At 44.6% G+C, this 11,355-nt stretch overlaps 1 protein-coding gene across 1 annotated transcript; it reads left to right on the plus strand.

Annotated features, from left to right (window-relative positions):
* The first annotated feature begins 658 nt into the window (after nucleotides 1-658).
* On the plus strand, nucleotides 659-10,724 carry ATP6V0E1 (ATPase H+ transporting V0 subunit e1). The gene is made up of 4 exons (XM_065849448.2): nucleotides 659-844; nucleotides 2,739-2,786; nucleotides 7,846-7,974; nucleotides 10,245-10,724. The coding sequence occupies exons 1-3, from the start codon at nucleotides 741-743 to the stop codon at nucleotides 7,937-7,939; spliced, it is 246 nt and encodes an 81-aa protein (XP_065705520.1). The 5' UTR covers nucleotides 659-740; the 3' UTR covers nucleotides 7,940-7,974; nucleotides 10,245-10,724.
* The last annotated feature ends 631 nt before the right edge of the window (nucleotides 10,725-11,355 follow it).

Raw genomic sequence — 11,355 nt, forward strand, 5'->3', positions numbered from 1 at the left:
GGGAACAGCTCTGCAGTTAATTTCCAGACTCGGTGAATGGCCCTCTAATTGCTGATGTAGAGGGGAGGAAATTCAGCTCCTGCCTGAAAAGCTCTGCAGGATGCTGAGAATCGAGAAAAATTGTATTTGCATTTCTGGGATCATTTATAGACATTAATACAAAGGCTGCTTTGGAAGGTGGGCTTTGAATGTCGCTGCTTTTATGTAGGTTCAGAGGTTTTGTCCGTGGCAGTTGATGCATCCACACATTAAGGTTTTTCTTCACCTGCAGCCAAGGTGCTGCAGAGTCCCTGGGGTTCCTTTGCCTCACTTCAGCTGTTTTCCAGGGAGCTTCTCGGCTGTTGAGCCAACGCACGGGCAGGGCTCCATCTGCCCAGTTTGTAGATGAGCTCAGAACCAGCCTTTGACCCAACAGAAGCCGCACCCTCACCCCAAAGCTGCTTCTCCCCCTTTTCCTCGGTGGCCCCTGGTCACCCGGCGGAGCCGCGGCCGAACACGGGGGGCGGAGCTAAGAGGGGGCGTGGCCGAGGGTAGGAGGCGGTGCTAAGAATGGAGGCAGGGCCAAGCGCTCACGCGCAGGTGCGCCGCCGGGCTCCGGTTACGTAGCGGGTGCTGATTGGCGGGCGGGGAGGCGGGGCGGGGCGGGGAGGCGGGGCGGGGCGGGGCGGGGCGCTGCGGCCGGTTGAGGGCAGCGGGAGGCGCCGCGCCAGGCCGGGTCGCTCGTCTCCGCCGTCCCCGCCATGGCGTACGGTGGCCTGACGGTGCCCATCATCGTCATGAGCGTTTTCTGGGGACTGGTCGGCGGCGTCCTGCCGTGGCTCATACCCAAGGGGCCCAACCGCGGGTGAGTGGCCGGGGGGCGGCGGCGGCGGCGGCTGGCTGAGGGTCCATTTCCCTTCAGGAGTAGCGGGGCAGTGTGTGAGGTGGGCCCGGCGGCCTGGCCGTGATGGGCTGTGCCCTTGCGGGCAGCAGCGGCCTTGCGGCTCTGGCCCTCCCGAGTTTCCCGTTCTCCCGCCGCCGTATGGGCCGCGCTGGCCGCTCCGCCAGGCCCGGGGCCGCCGCTTCCTGCCGCAGTGGTTCTGCGGGCCCCTCGGCCGCTCTGGCGCAGCGCGGAGGGCGGGGGGGGCCGAGGCCCGGGCGAGACCGGCGAGCTGTGGGGGCCGGAGCGAAAACCTCTGAGGCCTCCGGAGCGAAAACCTCTGAGGCCTCCGGAGCGCAGGCCCGGGAGCGGTGTCTCCAGCCCTCAAAATCCCTACTTCTGAGTTTTACTCTCAAGTCCTGTAAACCTACACAGCGTCCTATGGCAAGGAGATCTATTGTTCGCTTAGATGGTGTTTGAGCAACAACTTCCTTCTTCTCTTTTTTTTTCCTTGACCTCTTGTAACTTGCTCCACCACCCTCTAGTTTCACGCTGGACAAGACTGAAAATGTGGTTGTAACAACCTCAGTTTTGTGCTTAAATGCCCACCAGTGGCCTGGTAGCTGTGGTGCCCCAGGACATACATGGGGCATCTGGGCAGAGGGATTTTCTCCTGCAGTGATTGTAGCTGCTTGGATTAAAAAGTAGACAAGTTTTTGTCTTTCTCTTTTCCCTAGGAGATAATGACCACTAAATCTCTCTTCCTCTCTCTGACATGCCCTCTGCTTCACAGGTACTAACTGTCTTTTCTGTTAGATGTTTATCTGAACTTGGAGGAATTTTCCCCAAGTTCTTCTATTCAAGTCTGATTTTTCACTCCTTTAATTTCAAACCCAAAGTGTGTTTTGTGCCTCAAAACTTGCCTGTCCTTAAAAATAGCTTAGAAATACATCTATGCCCATCCTCAAAACTCTTGAGCAACGACTCCGGAACTCCTTGGAAAGGAGGGGTTCCCGAAGCTCAGTGCAGGCTGCGTTAGCTTGTGGCATTGGTTTGAAAGTTGACAAGATGAATGTCTATTGATAAATGAAAAATATTTAGTGTCACCCAAGTCACACAAGGGTTGGAAATTACTGACTTAGCATGAGTTTGTGTTACTCTGTTGGATGGGGGGAAATACATAGCTGGAAATCCTTTTTTATGATTGGAAAAGGAAAAAACCCTCCACTTTGCTACCAAGTTTAATGAGCTGCACAAATCACTCACTGTTAGAGAAACCTCATTTGCTTCCTCCATTTTCAAAATCATATGTGTGTCTAGCTACAGTTTTAACCATTTTCCATTTCAAGAGCTGCTTTGTTCTTGCTTCGTTTCAGCTGAACTATGGTGTCACGGTTTCCTTTTGGCAAGAAAGGAAAACCTTACCCTACATAGAATTTCAAGTGGCTTTGAGATTTCATTTTGCAAACCCCTCGTTCATGACATGAAATTAAAAGATATATTTTGATACTGAAATTTTCTGTAAGCAGGATTTTGTGAGTGTAGGAAATGTTGTTTGTTTGCCGTTAGCATTAGAATACCCAGCTTCAGGAGTTTACTGGCTTGCCTGTGAAATGGAGCCAGGGCACTGACACTGATTGTGCTCCTCTTCACAGTGATGTTTGTTAAGCACATCTGTATAACCTCTGTCTGCCAGAGTCCATCGGTTCTGCAGTCTCAGCTGCCACTTACTCAGCTGGAAGAAGTTAGAACGTTCCTGTTGAGTCACCTCCCATATGATCAAAGTTAAACTTGTTTGCTGGGGTGGTTTTTCCTGGGGATCTTGTGGCCGGTCACAGCGTGACACCTCATCAGCTGTTTTTCTCCTTCCTTTTTGCAGTGTTATCAACACAATGCTGGTGACATGTGCTGTTTGCTGCTACCTGTTGTAAGTATAAATAATGTCTTGTGTCTCAATCCAGGCACAGTTCCGATGTAATCAAAAGTTCTTTGTTTTAAATCTTCGAGACATGTAGGAAGTGGCTTTTAAAATGCATCAGAGATTTAGGCGCATAGACAGTTCTTAGAATTCTTAGTTTGAAAGACCTTCAACCTGCTGAAAGAAACATTTGCCTGTTGGTGAATATGGAATTAAAACAAACCGGGATTCCTCTTGTTGTCTTCTGACACATCACTATTGAATAGTGCTCTTGCTATCACTGCTTTCCAGTTCACTGGTTTATTCACTCACATGTATAATGGCAATTTGTCAATTCTAGAACTCATTTCTTTCTAAAATGAAACTAAGTTAGACCTACTGATTAGTTTTGCTTAGTTGGGTTAAATATATTCCCAAAGTGTGGTGGGGCAGTGGGCAGAAAACCTTCTACATGGGGGTTTTTGGTAGCTCACAAATAATTTTTGTAACAGACTTGGTTTGCTTTGATATATTGAGACTGTTTCTTTTTAAATGCACGTTATATTTTGAAGGCTTTTTCTGTAAGAGAAGTAGTAGAAATTGGAAAAAGACTTGTTGAGGAGCTTCTCATCCCCTGTTCAGTGTTTTGTTGCTTGTGGAGCTTTAGCTGGAGTCCTCAAGACAAACCATGGGTGCCGTTTTCTCTATCTGTTCTTTCTCTAAGACCGTAGAGACTGATCTTGTCGAGGAGGGTGCTATGCAGAAAGAACTTTGAAATGTGTTTGGGAAGAATTTGTTATGGAGAGTCAATTGGTAAAAATCTGGTTAGGTCTTTAGGGCTAACTTGTAACAAAATCATTATTGAGAGTTCCACTTGAACCCAAGTAGTATTTTTACATTCCTGAAGTATTTAGGCATTATTTATGCTACTCTAAGGACCTTAACGTGAATATTTAGAGAAGTGCATCTCTAATCTCAAGACTCATCTGAAGAAGTGGCAGCCAAAAGCCATTTAATCAGTGTTGGCACATTCCTGGAGAGGCCTCTTGGGTTCCATGTTGGGTTTTCCTGTGGCACATGCAGGTTTGATGTAGTTTAATATTCAGGTTTTATACAGGTGAGCGTCTTTCTTTGTATTCAGAGCATTTGACACGTGAAGTCCTAAGAGTTCATTCTTCTGGGCAATTGTAGAAGTACAGCCAACTTGGTTCTATGTTTTTTTTCCGTGACAGTTTTAAGACATTTTGCTGAGCAGATGTAGAAACTTGAAGAGCTTTGTAGTGCCAACAGCTTGAATTTGGGATTGAAATTTGGGAATTCCAGTGCTATGGAGGCCTTCTTGCCCATACACTGAGTATGTGGCAGCCCAGTCTAGTGGTAGGTCCTAAATGTTTGGCGAAGAAAGGGCAACTAACTGGGTGCTCGTTTTTAGGAGGTTACGGTAAATTGGGGGAGAAGCCATAGTGGTTTTGGGTTTGTTTTGGCTTTATTTTTGAAGTTCTGAAGTTCTTCCTACTCTGTATTTTAACAGAAACGTTCTACTCTAAAATCCTTGACGCTTAGGCTTTGTTTTCTTTCTTGTTCCAAGGACGGTTTCCTTGAAGTCGAGGCCACGTTGCATCTGCAGAATCCTTTGGGTTGTGATGTGTAATGTAATTGTTGTAGAATTTAACTTGCACTGAATGCTGTGAAGTATTCAAATGTACAGTGGTATTTCACGTGTAAGTCCAGGGAGTTTGGAGGTGATTTTTGTTTGTTTGGGGTTTTTTTGGTACCTAAACAGACCTGTTATAAGTTTAGTGTCATTAATGTGATTTATAACCTGTTCTTGCATGTCCTGTGAGGGGGCTCTTCCATGATCTTGTGGGCTCCAACTCGTTTTCTGTATTACCTTTGATTTTCTCCAATTACACCTTGAAAAAGGAGAAGGAGCAGAGTCTTACCGTGTCTTAAACCATCAATAATTATACCCAACCGCATTCATTCCATACTTAGTGCCTGCTTCCCATAGAACAACAACAAGCAGGTTTTTCTCCTCATGTTCCACGATAGAAGTTGCCTCATCACCCCGTCTTTTTTTCTATGAATTTAGTACAGAATCATAAACCAGCCCTGGTCGGAAAGGACCTTGAAAGGTCACCTTGTCCAACCTTTCTTTCCTGTTTTATTTAAACGTGTTTGTTCTTGCAATATCCTCTTCCTTTTTTGAGGGAAGCATTGCAAAAAATTTCAGACCTTGATTTTGGTGACTAAATAAAGAGACTTACTTTGCATATCATCCTCAAAGGAAGCCCAGAAGAATTATTTCTGTGGATTCTTCGTTGGATATGTTAGGGTTAAAATAACCTGTTGTGTTGTCTTAGGCATGTTCTGCTGTATTTATGTGTCCTTAGTAGGTGGCTGCTGCTCTTCTCCTTTTTAGAGCTGTTTAGAGCTCTGCTAACCCTACTTTCATACTGAGTTACCTTTCCTGTTGAAAATAGGGAAAAGACAATTTCCTGTCTTCATTGGACACCACTTGGTTGACAAATTGATTTGCATCAAACCAAATTTGTGCTAACTATATTTAGAGTCAATCAAATTTCAACTTCAAGCTGTTTCTTCTGTTTAGGTTGAAGAGCAATCATTTTGAATAATGGTCTTGATCACATGGTGTTCATTTGCTTGTTCTATGGAAGAGTTTTGCCTGTGTAAGTGCATCGTTTGCGTACAGAGATTGTACCCAGTAACCCTTTGAGGGCTATATGAGAATATAGAGTGTCAGAATATACAAGTGTCAGGAACCTGAGGAAAACATAAGGAGTTACTGCTGCAGAAATTACGGTTTATACCCTGTTGTAAGGAACTAAGTCTAAATCTATTCTGCTGTTTACAAAGCAGTTCCTGAAACAGTACCATGATATTCCCCTAATGGAGGGCAGGGCCCTTGAAAAATGGTATTTTTTGCCGCTGATTTGAAAAGGATTAAAATCCGGTTGTTCAAATTGACATTTAAACAGAGATAGCAGGACCTTAATTTGTAATACAGAGCACAGACAGATGGCAATTGTGGTACAAAGACCTTTTAAAAAATCTTCCTGGTAGAACATAAGGGACTTTAATTTCCTTGTCTGAGCCGGGTAATTAACTGTTGTAAGTAGTAGGGGTAGAATTTAAGGACCTGTGGGTGGCTTGAATGCTATACCTGATTTTAGCAACCGCAGAACGTTACACATTGGATGCAGAGACTTGCTTTGTTTTGCTGTGAATGCCGCGTTTTGTTTTGCGTTGTCGTGATTATTGTGTAAAGCGGCATCGCTCGAGCAAAACGTGGGAGAAGCTTTTCCATTTCTCACCTTGAACGCAGGGGAGTCGTGGAGTTTCAGTTCAAATTATTGGGCCCCAGCAGAGCAGGGAGGGGAATGTGCGGCTGACCTGTAACACCCCTGGGCTCGGAGCTTCGGTTTCCAGCGTGGTCCCAACAAACAGCTTTTGAAAACCGCACAGTTATACCGCTGGGACACATCGATATTCCAAATGTTCTTCCAGCTCATTTAATTCACAGCCACGCTGGAGCTGAACTCGGGAAGCAGAGAGAGGTGAGAGATTTGTGCAGTTTCCTCCCTCCTGTGCAGTGAGAAGGGGAATAATGTGCTTTAACAGGCTTTTGGTGTTCCTGCCCTCCCACGGGTGTTACTCAGGATGCTGAAGGCAGATGGCACGGCGCTTTGGCACCCCTTCTATCAGCCTTTTGTATCTGAAAATGAACCCTGGTGAAATAAATGCCGTGGTGTTTTTAAGAACCAATTTGCTATTCCACTTAAGTAAATGTAACAATTATTAACATGATTTCAAAAGACGCTGTTGTCGTTGCTTTGGATGGCAAAGTGGAAACATGTCAACGTGAAGGTTATGGGCTCCTCTTGGTGATGTCTGGCTGATGTTTTAATGGCTTTGTAGAACCTGACCTGGATTCCAGGGCCTGCGTGACCGATGGGCTGATTGGCACATCGGTCTCACTAGAGCCCTACTCTGTGCAAAACTGAAAGTGCCATTGAAAACAAATATTGGTGAATTTTAGGCGGATTGATGTGTTTTCCCTGAGTCCAGCCTGCATCTTTTGCCTCTGGCTGTTGTCGCCGCTTCTCGGCAGAGCTGCACTTGGTTTGCTGGTCACAGCATCAAGGTTTGTGTGGAATTTTCCATGACTGCCTGAGCTCCCTGATACATTTGTGGCAGCTCCCATTACAAAGCTGCTCTGCTTTTTCTCCTCCTTACAAAGCATTCTGGAAATAGCAGACAGATGAGCCAGTGTGTGCACTAAATGTGTTTATATACTTAGTATTTAGCATAGATTTAAATCCATGGAAGGACCCATCGCTTTTCCTGGAACTTGTACTATTTACAAAGCAAATGTATCTTTTAACAGTGGAATATTTATTTCTGTTTAGCTTTCCTGGATATTTTCCACAAGCTGCATTCGTCTTGCTCTCGGTTCTGGCCACGGTTTGGTTTGTGAGCTGCTCTGGTGTCCTGTTGGTTTTGTTCTCACTCATGCTCCTGTAGCATCGTGCCCTTTTGCTTCAAGTCCCTGTTTCCTCACCTCCCTGCCAGGTTTAAATTCACCTTTTATTCAGTCTCTGATGATAAATATACCATATCTGCAAGGGTAGGTTGTTGTACACTTAAAATAAGAGCAGATGAGAAAAGAGATATGTTTCTCAGAGGTTTTGGTTTAAAGGATGCTTCAGAGGCAGTGAGAAAAGGTCTGTCTCTCATGTTTCTATCTTCTGAGGCCACAAATATGTGCATTTTGTATGTCTCAAAGCACTTTGCTGTCAAAGGAAAAGTACAAGAGAAATGCTGTCGGGTGGGTTTGTGTTGCTTTATATGGAACAGTCTGATTTATTGTTTCAGTTGCAGAATCATTCGAATACCAGATCTTCCTTGCTGGTATCTGAGCTTGAGGAAAGTTTTGATTTGCCACTAGACCTTCCTGAAAGTTGTCTTGTCTTTGGTGGTACTTGTGCTCTGGACAAGCATTTCCATGACCGTAAGCTTTCTCATGTGGCTGATGTTCTCTGTTTTGGGTTGGGGGGTTGTCTTGCAGTTGGCTGATTGCGATTCTGGCTCAACTCAACCCTCTCTTTGGGCCGCAGTTAACCAATGAAACGATCTGGTATCTTAGAGCACACTGGCCTTAAGGATGTTTGTCCTCTGCTGCAATTTATTGACCTGGGTGAGTATAATCAGATCTATTAATCTATTTGGTATGTAAAAGCTTCAGGAAAACTTGAACTGTAGTGTAAGCTGTGCGTTCAGAATTGCAAGCTGGTTTGGAGGAGGAATCTTTCTATAGGCTGGAACAAAACATATTTAGGATGTTAATCTTGATACCATGAAAAGCTCAGGCTGGATTCTTGTACAGTTGTTTTTCTCTGCTGTCACATCATGTGGTGCCGTGTTCAGTATGCAGGGGGTTGTAAGAACTGTACATTTCTTCCTACCAAAAAACCAAAGTCATGCTGGGGTGTCATTTCATAGCTGGCATAAGTGGATTTCCTAATCTTTCTCAGTCTCCTCAAGCCTACTGCTGTTTCATCCAAGACCTGACTTGACTTTCAAGGCAACAAACGTAGAGTTGCCCGGTTCAGCCGGGAGCTCTGGAGTGAGAACGGCAGTTCGATGGTTCTTTATCTCCTGTCCATGTCCAGCACTAACGCTGAGCTGACGGATGAATGTTTGATCGTTTTAATGATTGCCTGTGTGCAGTTTTAATCATGGGTGAGCCTGGTGGCTGCTGTCTGGGCAGCGCTATCGGAATGCTGTTGCTGCAGTTCGGTCTTTCTGACATGACCACCAAAAATACATCATCTCGCACTAAAAGTACCGCGATGACTTAAGGTTTCTCTAGAACAGCAGCATTTGGAGGCGAAAGTTCAAATGAATGGTAGCTGTAGAAAGAAGCACCCATTATTTTAATTTTTATGATGGTAAGTGAATAATAAGACATGCTTATTTTATTATCTTTTTTCTTTGGTTGGGCTTTTTGTCCTTTTAGGTTTAACTGCCCACCCTCCTGCTGTTCTTACTTGAAGTTCTGCTTACCGAGGCCCAGTAGCAGCAGCCAGATGACGCTCGATGTTACAGCTCAGTTAACCGCTGTCTGTAAAGCGTCCTGAGCATTTCCCTGGAGCGAAGCTTCACTGCCGCACAGGAGCTTTGCCCGCCCCGCGGTGCTGTCAGCCAGGCTGCGTGTGTCTGGATCTCTCTTTTCAGCAGCAAGCAGAAGCTAAAGGGGGAGACTTGGCCCTGCTTCAAGCAGAGCCCTGTAATTAGCTAAGTCAGTCAAGCTGAGTTTCCTAGGTGTGTTTTCACTGCCCGTGTGTTAACACATAATTAGTTCGCTAAAACACAGACCAGTGTATTCTAACAATGGGCGTACAGATCCGTGGATCCCGTGGGATGATTCAGTCGCCTGGGATCTGGAATTGAAATGTATCTGGACAAGGGGATGCCTCGGGTAGAAAAACTTGGCTGCTTTCTGCTTGCTCGATGGGTGTGACCAGCAAGGACAAGCTGGAGGTGACAAACGACTCCTGGACTCCGGTGCTTGCTAAAGGAACCAGGGCTTTGTGCCTTCCTTTCAGTGAAGGGTTTTCCAGAGAGCTGGAGGTGAATTTGTACCAAGGAGGAGAGGGAACTAATGCGTTGTGGGATAGCCACAAAATGTATGTAAGGAGCTATAATTTAAAAACTTATTAGTGGACAATTTGTATAGCACATGCTGTTGTGCTATAAGAAGCAGTTTGTTATAACCTTTGATAGAGTTGATTTCATTGACTTAATTTTTGGATTAAAATTAAGGAACTTGTCTTCATGAAAAAGAATGAGTTAAAAAGGTAAAAGCCTATGATAATCCTCCAATATAGTTAAATACTATATTCTTTCCTGCTAGAAATGCGCTATAACAGGACATACCGTTCTCCACAATCCTGTGTGAATTACTTTTGTGACAGAGTTGGGATGGATCTCTCTGACACTGCATGGAATCCCATCACTATAGCTACCATTTCTTTTTTCACCAGTTCTTTTTGGCTTCTAAGTTGTGCTTTTCCAGCACTCAAGGTGCATGCACTGTGCTTTCTTTCCACCTCGCATTCTTCTTCTAGTTGAGGTTTGGATAGATTAGCATGGAGCTTCACTCGTGCAAGAAGAGCTGTCATCCGAATGACTGGATGCTGGTACAGCGTTGGAAACTTTCTGGTCGAATAGTTCTACCAACTTATAACGTAACTAAAACTACTTGCAGTAACTTCACAAATGAAACCGCTAAGAAAGCAAGGGAGTGGAGATTATTCTTAAAGCTCTATATAGATTAATTATCTATGTTGTTTGAGCATTTCTCAGTGCATTTGTGAATGGAAATAGTTGTGGTTTACAACCAGGTCTTGAACTAGGAAGTTGTGTCCATGGAAAGGAATAATTGAGTTGCCTCTTGCTTTGCAGGTGAAGAAGAGATTTCCTCCAGATGAAAACTCCACTGATGCCCTTAACATAATTGGTTGGATACTGAGTCTGCATTAACGCCTTAACTTTTCTATTGTGCTTCCAGTGGCTTGTTCAAAGCCCTGTATTTTTTGCTACTATCCCATTTAACAGTGTGCCTAAGGGAATTGATCCTCCTCTTTGATACTGTACATTTTTGTCTGTTAACGTCGAATACAATGAAAATTTCTAAAGCTTTTATGGGTCGTGGAGTCAGCTTTTCAGTTCTCTAGGAACACTGTTATCCCACAGGTGCGAGGTGGTTGCTGTGCTGCTCACCCTGTTCTTTGCACTTGGGGGAAAAACTAAACCGTGTGAGGAGAAACAGCGGTGCCATGTGCTGATGGCATTTATTTTTTTAAGATGAGTTGTATTATCGGGAAGTTTGGTCTTGAATTTCTCATGCCTGGAAATAAAACTAATCCTGTGCTTTATACAGAACGTTCCTGTGCCGTGTTTAACTGTTGTGATATGCTCTGATGCTTCTGGTTGTCTGATTCAAGGGAACTCTGTGGCAGAGATACAGTTTGAATGAAGCGTAAATAGTCATTTTCACGGGAGCTCGATTTACTCGCTGGCCTTTTTTGAGGGTACGTATGATAACAAGCAACTTGAATTGAACAAAAAACATAGAAATTGTGTTATATTGACTCGACACTGGAATTGCAGAGCTGATAAAGCCCATGACAGGGTAAGCCGGAGCTTGCTGAGGCGCCTCAACATCAGCTGAGTCCATGGGGTTGGGGATGAACCCAGTGAGTCCTTTGCTAAGAACAGCTTCAAAGGATATAAATAAATATTCAAAGGATATAAATACTGCTGAACGCACAGGAGCCTTCACATGCACTTCCTTCCCTCCTTGCATCCTGTCAAGATAAATGGCAATTATTCCTTACTGTGTTTTGTTGTTATGTGCAGGGACATAACAGAGTGGGTTGGTTTTTTTTCCTCTTGGGTAGCGCTGTCATTTCAATTTCAAATGTTTTTAACTTCTTTTCACATTGTTTAGGAAATCTGAATATCTGCATCTGTGCCCCTCACAGGAAGTTGTTCTGAGGTGCTTATGGAAGCT

Source organism: Patagioenas fasciata, chromosome 14, assembly GCF_037038585.1.
Source record: "Patagioenas fasciata isolate bPatFas1 chromosome 14, bPatFas1.hap1, whole genome shotgun sequence".
NCBI lineage: Eukaryota > Metazoa > Chordata > Aves > Columbiformes > Columbidae > Patagioenas > Patagioenas fasciata.

Bases quoted from the DNA above. Each gene is read 5' to 3' on its own strand.
- ATP6V0E1 (XM_065849448.2), top strand. From the start codon at position 741: ATGGCGTACGGTGGCCTGACGGTGCCCATCATCGTCATGAGCGTTTTC. The intron at 845-2,738 runs GTGAGTGGCCGG...TCCTTTTTGCAG, and splicing joins CCCAAGGGGCCCAACCGCGG to TGTTATCAACACAATGCTGG. The intron at 2,787-7,845 runs GTAAGTATAAAT...GTTGTCTTGCAG, and splicing joins GCTGTTTGCTGCTACCTGTT to TTGGCTGATTGCGATTCTGG.